This window comes from Limulus polyphemus, unplaced genomic scaffold (assembly GCF_000517525.1).
Source record: "Limulus polyphemus unplaced genomic scaffold, Limulus_polyphemus-2.1.2 Scaffold4650, whole genome shotgun sequence".
Classification (NCBI taxonomy): Eukaryota; Metazoa; Arthropoda; class Merostomata; order Xiphosura; family Limulidae; genus Limulus; species Limulus polyphemus.
The window spans coordinates 7,574-26,336 of NW_013670260.1; the positions used below are offsets into that span (position 1 = coordinate 7,574).

The window sequence follows — 18,763 nt, forward strand, 5'->3', positions numbered from 1 at the left end:
CTAACTAAACATCAAGAATGAATGACATACCATCCACTACTAACTAAACATCAACAAGAATGTGACATAACATCCACTACTAATTAAACATCAATAGAATGAATGACATACCATCCACTATTAATTAAACATCAACAGAATGAATGACATACCATCCACTACTAACTAAACATCAACAAGAATGACATACCATCCACTACTAATTAAACAGCAAGATGTTTAATGTGACATACCATCAACTACTAACTAAACATCAACAAGAATGACATACCATCCACTACTAATTAAACAGCAAGATGTTTAATGTGACATACCATCTACTTTGGTTGAACTATGTACAGCTGTATTGGCAGCATGGGTGTAATGGATGAGATCCACTCCATATTTCTTGCTGTTTAGCGTCTTCTTGTGCCTAATTCATAAATAAGTATCAAAGGGTGGTTCTGTCTAAATACAAATTTGACATTGAAATATATACATAAAAGCAAAACACATACGAGTATCTACTTGTCGATACAAACAACAAAACACCATAATTCTTGAACTCTTCCATTTTTATTTTATTAAACTGGTTTCATGACTTCAAATATCACTCTTAAAGATGTTATTTCACAGCTACTCTATAATCAAAACCTCCCAATAACCCAAAATAAATATATATTTTTCAAAATGTACAAACACAATCCTTTTATAAATTAAATCTTAAAAAACTATCCAAAAACTAAGCTTAACAAATATTCTTTATTTTCTATTCCTACATCATTTTTATTTTTATTATAATTTCTCCTTATTTACTTTTAGTGATTCCTAGTAATAGTGTTTACCATTGAACAACTAACATTACTCAACTATTGTTACTTCTGCTGTCTCACCTCTATCTGTTTAAAGTTCCACTAAAAATGTATCTTTTGTTTCATATTACAAGAAACATAGTTCTTTAAGTTTCCTGAAAATACAATCGTTAAAGTGTTTGCTGACATTTAGAGGGTTTTTTTTAGAAGATCTAACATGAAATTTATGTACATTCATCCTTAATCTTACATTACGTGTTTCACCAGAATAGAAATCACCTCAATTTACACATTCTAAAAGATATAATACAAATTCATGAATTATTAAAGAGAAACAAAATATTTTATTTTTCTCCATTGTTATTATAGTCTTAATATAACTTAAGTTAAATAAGCCATAAATATTTCTCTTTTTTTTTTTAGGCTTATTCAATATCTATATTAATTTTTAGGTTGTTTTCTTGATAAAATAATTTTCTTATCTGTGGAAATATCTTTCAATTTCTTTTAAACATGTATTAACAAATGAAGTATCATTATGTGTATTTGCAATAAGACATTACAAAAGGTGTAATCTCTTTAACATCTAAATGTTTTTTTTTATTTAAAAAGTTATTTTGAAATCTTGTAACATCTCATTTTCTGGATATTTACACTGAACTAAAAACTGTTTTAGCTCTAGTAATCTATTAACTATTGTTTCTTCATCAGAAACAAAATAATATAATCTACTTGCAAAATTTACTGGAACATTTAATGTGTTTAGGGTAATTACTAAAACAATCTACACACTGATGTAAAAATATCACTTACAATATCTTTTTCTGGTGAAACATCTAAAAATGATGAGACATTCTAATTCTTCTAAAGGTAAACTAAATTTAATTATTTATCAAATAAAAAATCCCAACAAATGTATCACAAAACAATTGTCTAGAAATCTTTACAAATTATTTTTTTATGAAAGTTTTATGAAAATTCTCTTCAAAATAATTATACTTCAAAAAATTCTATAGTTATATTAGCATAAGTTGAAGCAGCTTTTATACCCATTGTTGTAACAGAAACTTCATGGCAACTTTGCTCTTCCAAAGGAAAAAAAAACAATTTCTTAAGATTAGATCTAAGCCTTTTAAGATTAAACATTGGATTAATTAACTTTTCATATTAATATAGATGAAAATTTCACAGTTTTTAGTTCATAATCATGCTCAATATTTGGATATAGAGTTAATACATCTAAAGAAACAAAACTCTAAATTTATTTTAATCTTTTAGTAATCCTTCAACAGATTCAAAATCATCCCTAATAATACTTGGAATATGAGATAAAAAAAGGTTTTAATAATATGCCCAAAAGATCACTTAAATGTTTTATATCTTTTTTTATTCCTTTCTATAATCAGTTATCCTAAAATATTAGGAGGTTGTCTAATATGAATATATTCACTTCTTATTTCCAGCAGTATTTCATTGACCTCTTCTGATATATGTATCTTTAGAAGTAAAATATTTTTCTTTTGTTATTCTCATCTCACACACACTGATATTTCACTTCTTAATACATAATTAAAACAAATAGTAGATAAAAAAAAATTGAAGGATGTTTCCAATGACAATAAAATCATTTTATCAAAAGAAACAACCTAAAAATTTACATAGCTATTGAATAGAAAATAAAATACATTTTTTAAGCTTTAACAAATTTATTTTTGGGTATATTTTAATGTATCTGATTTATAAATGTATTGTACTCCATGCTTGTACATTTTGAAAAAAACGTGTATTTAATTGAAGTTAATTATGTTTCGTTGAAAAGTGGTATTGGAACGTTTTTATTAGAGTAGCTGTAAAATTACACCCTGAACTGAAGTGACCTTTGTACTTGAAGTCACGAAATCGGTAAAACTAGAAGAAAATAATTGAGATATAAAACATAGTTCGAAGATTGCAGTGTTTTGATATGCATTGTAAGTGTTTACAAGTAAAAGTATTTCCTATAGAGATTAAAACCATTATAACTAAAAACATTCAATCTTTCAAAATTTTAATGCTAATAATTGCGGTTTTAAAATTAACAATAATTGATTTTAATACGACGCTATCTAGTGGTATTATTTGAAAGTACGATGGATTTCGAAGTGTAAATATAGGCTTAAGAAAGGATTAGATTTTGCTGACTCCATTCCATATATTATTTACTGCTTTAAAAGTGTCCGTAAAATATAATGTTTCTATTGTAAGCAAAGTAATAGTGAACTGAAATATCATTATTTCTGTTTGTTTTTGTTCAACCTGTTTCACTTACGTTCCCTTTTCACAATCGTAAATTACAATAGAGTCATCTTCACTGCTCGAAATCAGTGTTTCACCATTTGTGGAGAAATCAATACTATTAATACGATCAGTATTTTCTCTAAAGACTTTAGCAACACAAAAACTTTGCACAACATGGTCAACAAGCTTCATCCTAAGCAATATTTGCGTCAAAAATACGAGGTGTGCATTGAAAAATCATGAAAATAACATTTATATAATTTCACCACTTTCAACTTTCATGTATATGGAGCAGTTCAATGATAGCAACTTTCACCACCTACCGGTAACAAAATTCGTTATAAAACTTAAATAAATAATAAGATTATGACTAAGCCCGTTTTACTAATATCCCAAATTGTTGTTGCTATCAATGTTTTTAGCTCAGAAAGCAAATTTAAGATGTGTGTTATAGTTTAATTTCATTTGTAACTGATTTGTATGGGCTATTGGTATTAAATTATTTTAAGAAAACGTATTTCATATTTATAAACAATCGAACATAATTGTGAGTTGATTGTTTTAAAATTCTATAATATGATCAACCCTATTATGTGATATTACTCACTTAGAAAAGATAGGCGCATTTCACCAAAACTTATACTTTTTTATTTATTTTAATATTATTTTCCTGTATTACTCTTCTCGCCGCTGGATTTATTTTAATTTCTTCTTATCTAACTTTTCGAATATTACTTTAGAGCACGACTTTCGTACCAGTTAACGGCATATTGCCCTTTCAGTGTGAATATTTAATTCGATTTTTAAATTATTTTAAAAGAAATAAATGCCCCCCAGTGGCACAGCGGTATGTCTGCGGACTTACAACGCTAGAAACCGGGTTTCGATACCCGTGGTGGGCAGAGCACAGATAGCCCTTTTGTAGCTTTGTGCATAATTAAAAAACAAACAAACAAAAGAAATAAACTCGAGAAAAGAAATGGTTAATCCTTAAAAAAAAAGCGCTTTTCAGTTTACATTTAAGGAAGTTCCCAAAAATATCTCACGAAAAACAGTTATACTAAACTTTTAGTTTGAAGGACAATATTTAACATTAGGTAAATCATAAGATTGAATGTAATGTCCAGGATAAATATTCAATTTTAAACAACATCAAGAGCAACAAATATTAATAATAGTGTTGAAAGCTATATTTTCATTGTTTTAATTTATGTGATAGCTAGAAAGCGCATGACGTTAAGATCTAGTAAATCCGAGTGAAATATAGATGGGTACATATAGTTTTAAATAAGATATATAAAAAAAAAAGTTATTTAATGAGAAGTTTTCGCGTTTGTTCTATTTTTCAATTACCTGGTGAGTTGCGTGTTCGTTTATCTAATAAACCTAGTTGAGTTAGGCATGAGGCCCGCAGATGATATTGAAACGTTGTCACCTAGTAATGTGTGATGATCAAGTGTAGGAGGATTGTAATATATCAATATTTAATGATCCAAGTGGTTTTCATTCATTAAAGAATCTTCATTTTTCAACCAGTCTAGGATCTTTGGTAGTTGTATGACCTTATGGGATAATGTTCCACAATTTATAGCTCTTTCAGTAAATATCTTCACACGCTTTTATCGTAATGTTCATTTTGGTTCTCTATCAACATGCAGAATCCAACATACAAATTGTAATTCCGGTAAAGAGCCATAAGTATTACACTTTATATTAACAGTGTTATCATTAATACATATAACAAGGGTACATGTTTGTAATCTGTAGTAATGTTACTAGGATGAATACTTTAGTTGTTTTTGGTAACAAACTTTAACTTTTTTGACTAGGTGTGTATGTGTGTGTGTAATTAGTAGCCAGTCATATAGTATCCTGTTTTTAAATCTTTCTCTTGCTTTACCAGATATGGTTCAACACTACAGAAATCCCTTTTTTGAAATCATGGTTGTACTCCTACTGAAGTGATTAAACAACTAAGAAATGTTTAGCATTTAACAGCATTTGACGCTCACCTATTTAACAGATACTAACCCCATAAAATGCTTCAAAGTGCAATAGATAATTTCAGAACACAATGATCAATAACTTTCTTAGCCTTGTAGCTATGGCTGTAAAATGTTGTTCCTTGAATGGTTTTATAATCATATAAGAGGAGAAAGACCTGTAAACCTTCAACTGTACATGCTATCTACACTTGCAACTGGTCACATTTCCATTAAATTACAGCGAGAGGGTCACGGTCACGAGCCAATGGGCTGGATAATACCACCCTCTGTAGAATGCAGACACTGGAAATTGTTGTTTTTGGAAAACTTAACGTGAAAACTGAAAACAGTTCTCAAAATCTTGCTAGATTGTGCGAATCACCCTTGTAATTCTTAAAATAAATTAAATGCCATGAATTATTGATCAGTAACATAACTATTGGTTTATGACTTTAGATGGGTGGTTATACCAAATAATAAACAATTACATACTAGATCATCATGATTGATATGAACCACACACGCAAAAAAACATGGATACCTCTTCTTGGAAGTTAATTAGCTGTTTAAAGTCTCAATGTATAGGTGGTAGAATATATTTGTAATAGGGAAGGACACCAATGATTGGGGATCAACTTATTTACTGTGCTAACCATAACCACTGAATCCAAAACCTCAACAGGAACTACTTTCCATGATAATGTCTATTCCAAATTTAAAGGGGTACATTGCTACTAGGTCAAAACTGGGAGGCACACATCCTTAGATTCCTGGTTCTGCCACCTGTATTTCAATGGGGTGAATGTCCTCTAACAAGGAAATCAGGATCAAATTCTGGCACCTATCACAACAGCCCTTTCTAAGGCTAAAGAAACCCAGGATTCGGTGGTGGCATTTATCACAACACTCCTTTCTAAGGCTAAAGAAACCCAGGATTGAATCCTGGCACCTATCACAACAGCCCTTTCTAAGGCTAAAGAAACTTAGGATTCGGTGGTGGCATTTATCACAACACTCCTTTCTAAGGCTAAAGAAACCCAGGACTGAATCCTGGCACCTATCACAACAGTCCTTTCTAAGGCTAAAGAAACCCAGGATTGAATCCTGGCACCTATCACAACAGTCCTTTCTAAGGCTAAAGAAACCCAGGATTCAGTGGTGGCATTTATCACAACAGTCCTTTCTAAGGGTAAGGAAACCCAGGACTGAATCCTGGCACCTATCACAACAGTCCTTAACGAGGCTTCCCTGAAGATGGCATCACTTTAGTAATTATTCTTTAGTAAATTACAATAATAATTAAAACGATATGTAACTGATTATATAGACTAGTAGCCATAACAATGAATAATGGCAGAAGTTATATTTTGCAATCTTCTCACTCCACCTCTGAAATACATATATTACAAAACAGAGAAAAATAAAATACCTTTTTATTATATGATAAATCACTGCAAGGAAGATCTGGGTGGTTTCATAAAAAATAATCCACAACAAAATATAAAAACTGGAAAAAAACTAAGCTCATAGTGCAATGGTTAAAAATGAAACAATACAGATTTTTATCAGCATATTTAATTCAGTATTTCCAGCATCTCTAGGATTCCCAAATTCAATTTGAAGACTAGTTTTTGAGAATATAATCAGACTTTAGATGTAATGTTCAGGTATATGGCTGAAAAGTGATATATGTAAATCACGAAATTGGTAGAAACTCAAAAGTATATATACAAATCCTTCAAAATCACTTTCGGAAGATTTTGTGGCTGCTTTTATAATGTTTATTTTGAATTTTTTTTTATCAGCAGATTATAAAAAATGGACTTTTAACAACCAACCTGTTGTTTCCCTACACCGATATGGATCCCCTTTTAACATCCAACCTGTTGTTTCCCTACACCGATATGGATCCCCTTTCGAACAGATTTTGAAAAAAAAAGTAGAAAATATTAAATTATGAATAAGTTTAGCAAATACACTGTCTCCAGTCTATAATATTGGTAAACTGAAACCTGTGTATGTTTTGAATCTCAATAAAAGAAGTTTCTTCATACCAACATGATATCCAGATGTCTGATGTAAATGCATCATCTCATATCAAGGGTCAAGGTGAAACACTTGCAGCTGTAGTGTTGTGTTCATGATAGTGTTCACATGTTTCACTGCACAGTGGAAGTAGCTTTTATTTAATGGTGTAAAATATTTTTAAATATGAGCACAGATACACGACTTGTTTGACGGAGTTTATTTTCCCTGACGGACAAAACATAATTAATTACAAGAAGGAACTTGAACAGAAAGTCTTAAATTTATAACAACTTTGTGAAAGCCAACATTGACAAGCCTGAGATTAAACTGTTTTTCTTTTTGCTGCAACTTCACAAGCATGTGAAAATACAACAAAATAGAAACATCTCTATAAAAGCGCATGCAATGGATTTAATTGTGTCAAAACTTGTATGTTTACATGAGTTTCAGGCCAAATTAAACTCTAACAACTGAAAGTAATCATAAAACACATAAACATGAATCATACAGATGATGTTATCTTGATGTGTAGTAACAGTCACACACATCAGAGCTACCACTGAACAAGGATGTCTACTTGATTTTACAATATCAAGGTAAGACTTAACAATATATGCACAGAGTTTAGTGCGGAGAAGACCTACGTCTAAAGGATGCAATTAAACAGATAAAACAACTTGTCTTGACACAAGTTCTTGTGTGATACAATTCAGAGGATGTTGCATCACATCAATTACACTATAATTATAACAATTAGAAATGTCAATAACTCTGATGTTGGTCAATTATAAGAAAACTGTTACACAAAGTTACGAGTATCTAAGATAAGAGAAAATTAATAATAGATTTTAGTAAAATCCTACAGTTTTGTACAACTGACTCCACCAACCACAGAGTTGGAAACTGTAACCTTTCCTTAAACTATGTTAAAATCTTCTTTTAATTAATGTGGATTTAAATAGTTTTAGTGTTAAACATAGATAACAGATACGTTAATATCTTACATTTTTTTTATGTTGACAAGAACAAACGAAAATATATCGATTTTTCGTTTTCACTGCATGATGAATGCAAAATAAGATTACAGCTAGTAAAAATATGTACCTAATTTACAGTTTTGTGAATAGAAGGAAGACTAAATCGTAAGTTATTAGAACTGCTTTCAAATCATCTTGTTCTCACAATGTTGTTTCTATTCAACACAAAATACTTTAGAAAAACAGTTAATCTATACAAGTTTTTTTAAGAAACTAAAAGTCCAAAATAAAACATGACAAAGGCACAATTACTGAAATATTGTTCAGCCACCCTAAAAAATCTGACTTTCTTATAATACAGCTCACTAACTGTAATAAGAAACCCCATTGTAATTCTTGTGTTTTAATGTATGCCTGAACAAATCACTTTGTTAAAGTAACAACAGGATGTATCCATTCGCCAGTTGTAATAACAACAAACTATAATTCTAGTGTTTTAATGTATGCCTGAACAAATCACTTTGTTAAAGTAACAACAGAATGTATCCATTCACCAGTTGTAATAACAACAAACTATAATTCTAGTGTTTAATGTATGCCTGAACAAATCACTTTGTTAAGGTAACAACAGCTGTAACCATTCACCAGTTGTAATAACAACAAACTATAATTCTAGTGTTTTAATGTATGCCTGAACAAATCGCAGGATGTATTTTTGCTTGTTATAGCCCAACTAAAAATAGAGTATTTCAATAATGTCAAGTCCTGAACCTCAACATAGATAACAAGCAATTAAAGTAACATGAAAAGGAACATGTTAACTAGTAAATGCTTGAAATATATCCCTTTTTTGGATGGCTTTCATGTTTGCCTAGCCGTTTTACATATTATTTTAAAAGTTTACCCTAGGTTGATTTCAATTCCAAACACAATATGGAAATGATAAGTAATTACACTCGTTTTTTTCATTCATACTTTGTTACCGTAAAATAGTCTTATAAGTAGAAAAAGAAAATAGTATTTATAATATGGGAAACTTCAATGTTATAGTACAGATCATGACGTATTACAATACATAGTTCGACAAGTAAAAACACAACTCGAAATACACCATCAGAATATGATACAGTGGATAACATGGTATTACCTAATCCCTGAGAAGCTGCATATTGAACAGATTCATAATGTATAACACCAAACACGTGAGAATAAACTTTTTTATGCTATAAATACATGATTTGTTACTGGAGAAACTTTCTGATTTGAAGATATGGGGAAAAAAAAGGGGAATAATATTTTGTGTCTCATGTTTAACGTTCTTAAAATATATATGTATATAATCTTAGGTAAGTAGAACTACATGAGTCATATAAACACATGCAAAGAATCTTTTTATGTTCACAAATATGGTTATACCAATATTTTTCTTTTATTACAAACTATCTTAAGGACAGTATGGTATTCTTCAGTCGAGCCAAAAATAAAATTGACTAACGTCTTGATTAGATCAAGTTTTTTAAATTAACTTAAAGCAAAATAAACGAAAAACATTTTATAAAAACATAAATCTTACTAAAGCTGTTATCGTATGCATACAAAGTGGGAAAAAATTTTTCAACCTGAGAACTTTAACGGTTATAACATCCAACCATTGAAGGTTGTAAAAAAGTTGCTTTTATATTTAGCAAACGTTTTATCCCACTTTGAATGACCTGAAAGCATTTTATATTCTATAGTTTAAAAATCCTAAAATGTTTTTGTATATTCCACAATAGCTGTCAAATTCTGATGAACACAGAATTTCTTCCACAGTACATATATATTAACACATTGTCTGTTAGGTTTGATACAGCAGTAAGTCCAATACTGAAGGTTATTAAAAAAATAACTTGTTTTCTGATAAAACATTTTGCATGAATTTTACAACTTTAAAGTAACTAAAAAAACTAACATGACAAAAATTAAAAAAGACAGCAACAATTGGCACCACTGAAGGGTGGAAGACAATGCGATGTTTTTGTCTTTAGTACAAACTTTTTAGTTCAACATCATTGGTTTTTTTTCTACCAATTTGACGTTCCAGAAAAAAAGGGTTACGTATGACAATTGCAAATAAGTGTTAAGGAGGAACGTAAGGAGGAGGAGGTTGCCTATATGTTTGGGTGGTCTTTGGTCTGTTGTTTTTGCTGTCTCTGTTTGTGGTGAAGGGAGGTGGAGGACGGTAAGGAGGGGAGGAACTTGCATCGGGACTACCATCTAATCCTTCAGAAAGAAGCGAAGTACGTTGGACAGCCTCCTCTGTAGAGATACCATTCTCAGAACTGGAGATGGGTGGTTTCTCCTCGTTTGTAAGAGATGGTGATGTTGTTGATTCTGGCTTCTCATCGAGCTCATCTGCAAAAATAATGGGTATTCCTTTGTTCATGTAAGAACTGTTATCTTGCATCTTCATCTTTCCCCTGTGTCTTCGACGATACAGAAAACAGGCAATCATAACAGCAATAATAAGTATGATTGCTATGACCACAGCAGGGATAACAGCAGTAATATAAACATCTGCACCTACTTGTTCTTTCACTGGTGTTTTAGGTGTCACAGCTGCAGAGGCTGTATCAACAACATTCACACATGCACCCAGTGGGTGAACTTCAACCTGCCTGATTCTGAATTCTGGTTCCATTGCTTTGATGAATATTTCTGAGATTGTTTCACTGTCTTCAAACATGAAATTGAAAAGTTCACTTATGGTGTCTTCTGGGCAGGGAAATGATGGAAGTGTACTGTTTGTCCATGTGTATATTACTGAACCATTTGTAATTGATGAGACACTTATGTATTTAGTATTAGGATCTCCAAATGCACTTGCTAATTTCTGTGCAACAAGAATCTTCATTTCTGTGTTTTTGTTAAATTGCTCAAAGTTTGTATCAATGTGCATACTGAATTCAACACTCGTATGAATGGCAGGTTGAGACTTCACAATGACAACAAAAGCATCACTAACTGTTTTGCCTTCCATATCAACTGCAAGAATCTGAAATTCATGAATTCCAATATTTTCCTTAAGGGGAAGTCCAAAAAGTTTCAGTGAATCTGAATCAAACTGAATCCATGACGATGTAGGAAGCTCTTCCTGGTCAAGTGTTAAAAATATTAATTTCAAGTTGGGAGTGATGCCATCTTCATTGTCATAAAAAGTGTCTTCTGGTATAAAAAACTGGAGTATTTCTCCAGCTTGGATTTTAATCCTGTTTATTGGATTCTTTATCATAGGGGAATAGTTAAAGAATGTAGGTGTAGAACTTGGTAGCTGGTTACATATTCCATGGTAGTTGACAAGAATCTTCTGTATATTGAAATCTGGTTTCATTATTTGTTTGAGTGATTTTGATGGACGTCCCTTGTCGTTGGCGACAAGTTTCCTCATCAACTCAGCAATTGCTTCCCAAGGGCAGGAATAGTGGGGTAAAGAAATGTTTGTCCACGTTAATGATGTGGGATCTTGGGTCACAGACAAGACAGAAATGTGAGCACCATCTCTGTCTCCATAGAGCTCTTCGAGCCTGTTTACCACGTCTATCTGCCAGTCAATATCAACAGGGAACTTCCACTTCTCATATTTTAGATTTACCGTAAATTCATGATGAAGAACAAACATTGATTGTTCTACCCAAACTTGGATCTCAAACTGATCAAATGTGGACATCCCATGACTATCCATGGCTTCCAAGATAAATTCATACTTACCTATGTTCTCTGTCATAGGAAGGGCATACAGCTTCTGCTTTTCTGGATCAAATTGAATCCACGAAGAGGGTGAAATTGCTGTCCTTCTTTCTGTCATGAATATCAGTTTCAGGTTCCTGGTATCTCCATCCTCAAGGTCAACGAATGTATCTGATGGAATTTCAAAGTGCCATACTTGGCCAGCATAGGCTTGAAGCTTTTTAATGTGGTTCCAAACTACTGGCTTGAAATTTTTGTGTATCACTGGTTTTTCGGTAGGCTTCTCTACACTATAACTTTTGGTGGGATGGACGTCAGATGTTTTAACTAATGCTGTCATAAATGACGTTGGTAACACATCTGTATCTGATTGTGTAATAAAAGGTGATGTTTGGAAGGAAAGAAGGGTCTCAACAGGAGTCAGTTCATCAGGGATGATTCTGCTCGATTGCAATTCTTCTTTGACAGATGGGTAAATATAAATACTTGGCCTTTCTGGTTGAATAACAGGTGTCATCATTGCAAAGTGTGGTGAAGTGGTAGGTAGATAGTGATAATTATACGTAGGGGATGGTGTCACCTGAACAGCATCTCTGTGATGTTCATGTTTTCCCTCACTGATGTCTTCACCATGGTGATGTCGATGATGTTTGGATGGTAAGGAGAATGTTGGGGAGGCCATAGAAGGGATCACTCGGGACTCTGGTATCTTACTGTCATCGAAAGGCTCTTCTGGACCTTCTACCTCCGAAAATGTTGGCCATCTACTAGGAAGTGATTCTTGTAGGACAGGAGTTCCTTGAGTATTAAATTCTCGTTTTACTCGTCGACCTAGTAACGGCTGGTCAGCCACATTCCAGCCAATAACTCCAAAGCCTAGGGATTTTCCTAAAGACCCATTTCCAACTGCACACTCTAATTCTGAAATCTTGTCACTGTGAGAAATACTGATGTGACCAGAACAGCTTACTTGATACTGGATGATCACTCCAGGCTTTCCTCTTTTTTTCACAGTTCCTGGACCAGCAGCCGTGGCTAATTCATCAGAAATCTTCCACTCTTTTTTAATAGGAGATATTTTTATCAAATCTGTGGGCACTCCTGCAAAAGAAGCCATTTTTGTAATAATACTGACTCGTTGTGTAGAACTAAGTTCATCAAAGGAACAATCAACAAACACGCTTGCAACACTGACCGACTCTCCGTTGGAACACTTGAAAAATTCTATCCCAAAATAAGATTTGGGTCCATCCTGAGGAAAAGGGAGCAACTCTGGTACCACTTCAATAGAGAATACATCCTTTCCACTGGAGAGTTTCCCTGAAATAAGAATAAGAATGTATAGGAAACACTGGATTTGATACAGCTAGTAATCTTAAAAGTTATCTAAACATATGTTTAATGGAAGCAAGAAATCCGGTGTGTTTTTTGAGTACCATGTTCAGGGTTGAAATTGTGCTGGTATTCAGTAATGGGACTTACCTGATTTTCTTATAGGTCTCATACTTACATGGAAATAACCTGGAGTTATGTTTATGTTTTCCTGATCTTTATTAACACAAATCACAAGCCTTTACAATTTCTGATTTAATTAAGATTACATTAAATTATTAAACATTTAACACACTGCATTTTTGTTAATTTCATTACTAAACCTTGAAAAATGTAGACTGAATATTTAAAAAGTTAAAGTTTATGCAATGCTCACTAATTATAATATAATTATCCAAGGGTCTCCAAATCTCCTCAGCACCCCCCGTCCTCTGCCAGAACATCCTGCATTCTTGCTGAGGCCTCTCACCCAATGGATCTATAAACATTGGGTACTGTAAGTATTGTGTATTTGTTATGGCCTTCCTGATACACTCCTACAGTCCCAAGGGGTCCAAGACCCCAGGTTGAGAACCCCAGATCTGATTTATACATATTTTGTGTGTGTGTGAAATTAAAAATCCTGTTTTTAACATGTTCTTATCATGAGGTGTGTTGGGAATGTACGTTGTACGATTTAACCAGGCCTGTGGATATTTTATATGTGGTATGACCGTAACCAGGCCTGTGAGAAAGTGGATATTTTAACTTACTTTCAACTCAATCTTTTTAATCCTTTTAGATTTCTGACCATCCTTCAGTTGCCTCTCATTATCTGAAGTGTGTGTGTGTAGTTTTAAATAGAACCTTACGACCCAAGTTACATACTGAGCTGTTACACTACTAGCACCATCTAGTATTAACAGTTTTAAAACTTCTAAGATGAAGGAGAAAAGCCATTGGTCATTTGTTATATATATAAGAACCACGAATTTACTAAATTTTACAGTTACCATCTACACTAGGTGGTCCCAAAGCCTTGACGCTGATGTAGTATTGGTCTATGTCACTGGATGTAGGAACTCCAAGAAACTTGTGGCTTGTTTGGTCAAAATGTAACCATCTTGGGAGAGTCAATTCACCAGCTTCCAGTACCTAAAATAATTAAATTATTACAGTTTCTATCTATGTAACCATACTGGGAGAGTCAATTCACCAGCTTCCAGTACCTAACATAATTAAATTATTACACTTTCTATCTACGTAACCATCTTGGGAGAGTCAATTCACCAGCCTCCAGCACCTAAAATAATTAAATTATTACACTTTCTATCTATATAACCATCTTGGGAGAGTCAATTCACCAGCCTCCAGTACCTAAAATAATTAAATTATTACACTTTCTATCTACGTAACCATCTTGGGAGAGTCAATTCACCAGCTTCCAGTACCTAAAATAATTAAATTATTACACTTTCTATCTATGTAACCATCTTGGGAGAGTCAATTCACCAGCTTCTAGTACCTAAAATAATTAAATTATTACACTTTCTATCTATGTAACCATCTTGGGAGAGTCAATTCACCAGCTTCCACTACCTAAAATAATTAAATTATTACAGTTTCTATCAATGGGGTTTCGAGTCCATTTTACTTTACCACATAGTAACCTGAATAAATTTAGGTCGTGAATAATGTTATGACATTTCATCGAATTCATTATCTGATATTATACAGTGGACCAACTGTTTAATGACTGTATATATATTTGTTAGAGATTTTTTTTCGTTTTCACCAGAAGCCTACTGATAGTTCTGAAAGATTATATTATGTAGCACACGACTTTTCATTATTCTATATTTTAACATCCACATATCCCCACCGTGAAGCGGAAGTCTGTAATTGTTGAAGCATCTATCTCGTAGCCCTATTACCACCATCTTTATTGTTTTATATAACAGTGTGGCCAAGCATATTGATGTGATTGTTCGATCTCTAAACACCAAAAAAGGTTTGAATTTCTCAATAATCACGTGTATTTTATTAATTCAGCTGCCCAACGTGTGAGGGCGCCTATTTCGGTTTAAATTTCAAATCGTTTAAGGAGAACACTCTAGTCCTAGGTTCACCGACAGTTCAGGCTTTGTTCGGCATGTATTAATACGATGTGGTCCCATCCCACAAAAATACTCAAAGTAAAAGGTAAAGCCTAAAACGAGGCTATGCTACGGGAGAAGCTTCTGAACTTTTACTTGTAATTTAAATATTTCAATATCATTTAAACTTTCACGTTCTACTGTGTAAGTTTGACTCATTATGTTATTTTTCTCCTAACTGATATCTGACAGCATAACCATTATAAGAAACGAAAAACAAACTCATTTTGTTTGTTTTTATTTCTTGACCTGTGTCGACAGATAATATTTTTTTTAAAAACAAGAGATACGCTTCTTCTAACTATCACATCTGCATCAATGGCCATTTCGTACCCAAGAAGTTTTCATCGAAAATTCGATGTACATTTATCGGTCAAAGTTCACGTGGTCAGTGTGCTGATGAACTTCAATTCTAAAGAAACAAATCATATAGAAGATAAATCACAAAACAAGAAACTCGAATGGTTTCGGAAAGGAGGACTTCGTTCTTTGATTACAATTCAAATATTAGGTGTGGTATTACAGATATCTAATGATTCGTTAAACATACGGTTCGTGTTTCAATGCGAAATATTACACCAAGTTAGAAGATGTTAATATCACCCTCACCCCATGAACGTAAAATTTACAGGATGGATATTCTTATGAAACAGACCAGCAAAAACGGGTAATACAAAATAAAAAGTTTCTGTTTGTCTGTTGTTAAGCACAAAGATACACAGTAGGCTATCTGTGCTGTGCCTATCACGGGTTATCAAAACTCGGGTTTTAGCGTTATAAGTCTTCAGTTCAGACTTACCGCTGAGCCACTAGGGGGCCAAACAAGAACTGCAGTGTGAACTTGAAAAAAATAAAAATCCAACACACAAAATCCTACTGACAAACACCACGCTTCTAATAAGCATAAAAATATTCACTGATAATGGGCCTGTTGAGAAAGGCGACATCCGCTGACTCATTCCACGATGAGTCACAAAAGCCTTGAACGAGCAAATGAAAAGATAATGATGAACGTAAAGACACTAGGCCCAGTGACTTCTTTTCCTTATAGCGATGAAAACATAATAATGTCCAACAGATGTTTAATAAAATGAAAAGTGCTTTCTCTCTTTGAATCTCGTGCTCTTATTTACTTGCAAAGAAGAAGAAGAAACTCGTGAATTTATTCGCTATTAATTTAAGTTGGAATCACTTTGTACACTTACACTGTAGCTTAAATACGAATTATCTTACAAAAAAAACGGACTAATTCTGTGAGTGGAGCACGAGATGTGCGTTGGTTCAGATTTTACAGATCATTACGATTAGATTGGTAAACCACACGTACTGTATGATACGGCATGCAACTGTGGTTACTATCGTACCGTATACTAAAGGAACGTTCGAGTCGTTTCTCTGTTGTTTGGTTAAATAGTTTGTGGTCGATTGGGATTCTGGGATCCACTTGTAATCCTTGTTTGTTTGTTGAATTTCGCGCAAAGCTACTCGAGGACTATCTGCATTAGCTGTCCATAATTTAGAAGTGATAGATTAAGAGGTAAGGCAGCTAGTCAACAACACACACCGTCAGCTCTTGGGCTGCTCTTTATCAACGAACAGTGAAATTGGTCGAAACAATATAACATCTCAACGGCTGAAAGGGTGAGCATGTTTGGTGACGGGATTCGAACCCACGACTTGAAGAATTCGAGTAGGGTGCCATATCCACCAGATCTTACGTCATGCTACACAGATTTAAAGAATATAGATGAACAAACTTTGTGAACACGTCTGATTAGGTTCTGTGTTAATCTTTAATAAGTGTTGCTATAACACAAATAAACAACTTGAATACTTTTGGTCAAGTATTCACTGCAGATTAACTCGGAGCTGTTTAGAAAGTTACAAAACCGTTCCCACAATTACACACTGCCGTGGGTTAAATGCGCTCCTTAAAGGAAACACATCAGGGGTACATTCTTACAGTACCAACCATTATACAAGTCCAACCCATTACCTACAGAACCAACCCACTGTGTACAGACCCAACCCATTACCTACAGACCCAACCCACTGTGTACAGAACCAACCCATTACCTACAGACCCAACCCATTGTGTACAGACCCAACCCATTACCTACAGAACCAACCCACTGTGTACAGACCCAACCCATTACCTACAGAGCCAACCCACTGTGTACAGAACCAACCCATTACCTACAGACCCAACCCACTGTGTACAGAACCAACCCATTACCTACAGACCCAACCCACTGTGTACAGACCCAACCCATTACCTACAGACCCAAACCACTGTGTACAGAACCAACCCATTACCTACAGACCCAACCCATTGTGTACAGACCCAACCCATTACCTACAGAACCAACCCACTGTGTACAGAACCAACCCATTACCTACAGACCCAACCCACTGTGTACAGAACCAACCCATTACCTACAGACCCAACCCATTACCTACAGACCCAACCCACTGTGTACAGACCCAAAGCAGAATTGTACAAATATATCCTTCTATCGAATAATATGTTTAAAATGTTCCACTCGATTTTCCTCTATTTCTCATGATGCCTTGTTTGATAAAACACCACAGATCTCTTCAGGGTGGTTTCTGAATCCGCTTGGAAGACAATTTTCCCTTCAGGATTCCCGTTACATCCATTCTTTACATGCCTCCAGAAGATTCCCGTTACACCCATTCTAGACACGCCTCCAGAAGATTGTTGTTACACCCATTCTAGACATGACTCCAGAAGATTCCCGTTTCATCCATTACAGACACGCCTCCAGAAGATTCCCGTTACACCCATTCTAGACACGCCTCCAGAAGATTCCCGTTACACCCATTCTAGACACGCCTCCAAAAGATTGTTGTTACACCCATTCTAGACATGGCTCCAGAAGATTCCCGTTACATCCATTACAGACACGCCTCCAGAAGATTTTCGTTACACCCATTCTTTACATTCCTCCAGAAGATTCCCGTTACATCCATTACAGACACGCCTTGTTGACATTTGGATCGATCAGAAGATCGATGGTCTATTTACTTACACTTATTAAGCCATGCCTCTTGCTTTCTGTTTCTGGTAGTGACTCTGAATAAGCAGCCCTCATAAAGTCCTTGGTTAATTCCACGCGTGATGTAAGGTCACGTAATGGTTAATTCCACGTATGATGTGAGGTCACGTAATGGTTAATTCCACGTATGATGTGAGGTCACGTAATGGTTAATTCCACGTATGATGTGAGGTCACGTAATGGTTAATTCCACGTATGACGTAAGGTCACGTAATTCTTCAAATTGTGCTTTATATCCATAAACCAGAACACGGGTTAGGCAGGGGCGGATTGGCCTATCGGGATACCGGGACTTGTCCCGGTGGGCCGATAGTCCAACTCAATTTTGGGCCGATCTACATAAAAGTATTGCTCAATGACTAAAAATAAAAAAAATTGACAAGTCAAGGACACGTGATTTCGTTAATTACATAGTTCAGTTATATAACTCAT

The 18,763-nt window shown here is 34.0% G+C and overlaps 2 protein-coding genes across 5 annotated transcripts in view; both read right to left on the bottom strand.

The window, feature by feature from the left end:
- Positions 1–3,363, bottom strand: part of LOC106471484 (WD repeat-containing protein 82-like) — a gene marked incomplete at its 3' end in the record, with an annotated part of 9,112 nt that extends 5,749 nt beyond the window's left edge. Inside the window, exons 1-2 of the mRNA XM_013932085.2 lie at positions 3,100–3,363; positions 315–412 (exon numbers count right to left, since the gene is read on the bottom strand). Coding sequence (XP_013787539.2) covers positions 315–412; positions 3,100–3,260 — 259 coding nt within the window. The remainder of the gene's footprint in view (positions 1–314; positions 413–3,099) is intronic.
- Positions 3,364–8,703: 5,340 nt separating this feature from the next.
- The window catches only part of LOC106471486 (dystroglycan-like), an 18,804-nt gene continuing 8,744 nt past the window's right edge, over positions 8,704–18,763 (bottom strand). For all 4 annotated transcript variants that reach the window (XM_022400094.1, XM_022400092.1, XM_022400095.1 and 1 more), the window contains exons 3-4: positions 14,109–14,250; positions 8,704–13,104 (exon numbers count right to left, since the gene is read on the bottom strand). In XM_022400094.1, coding sequence (XP_022255802.1) covers positions 10,178–13,104; positions 14,109–14,250 — 3,069 coding nt within the window. In that variant the 3' untranslated portion in view covers positions 8,704–10,177. The remainder of the gene's footprint in view (positions 13,105–14,108; positions 14,251–18,763) is intronic.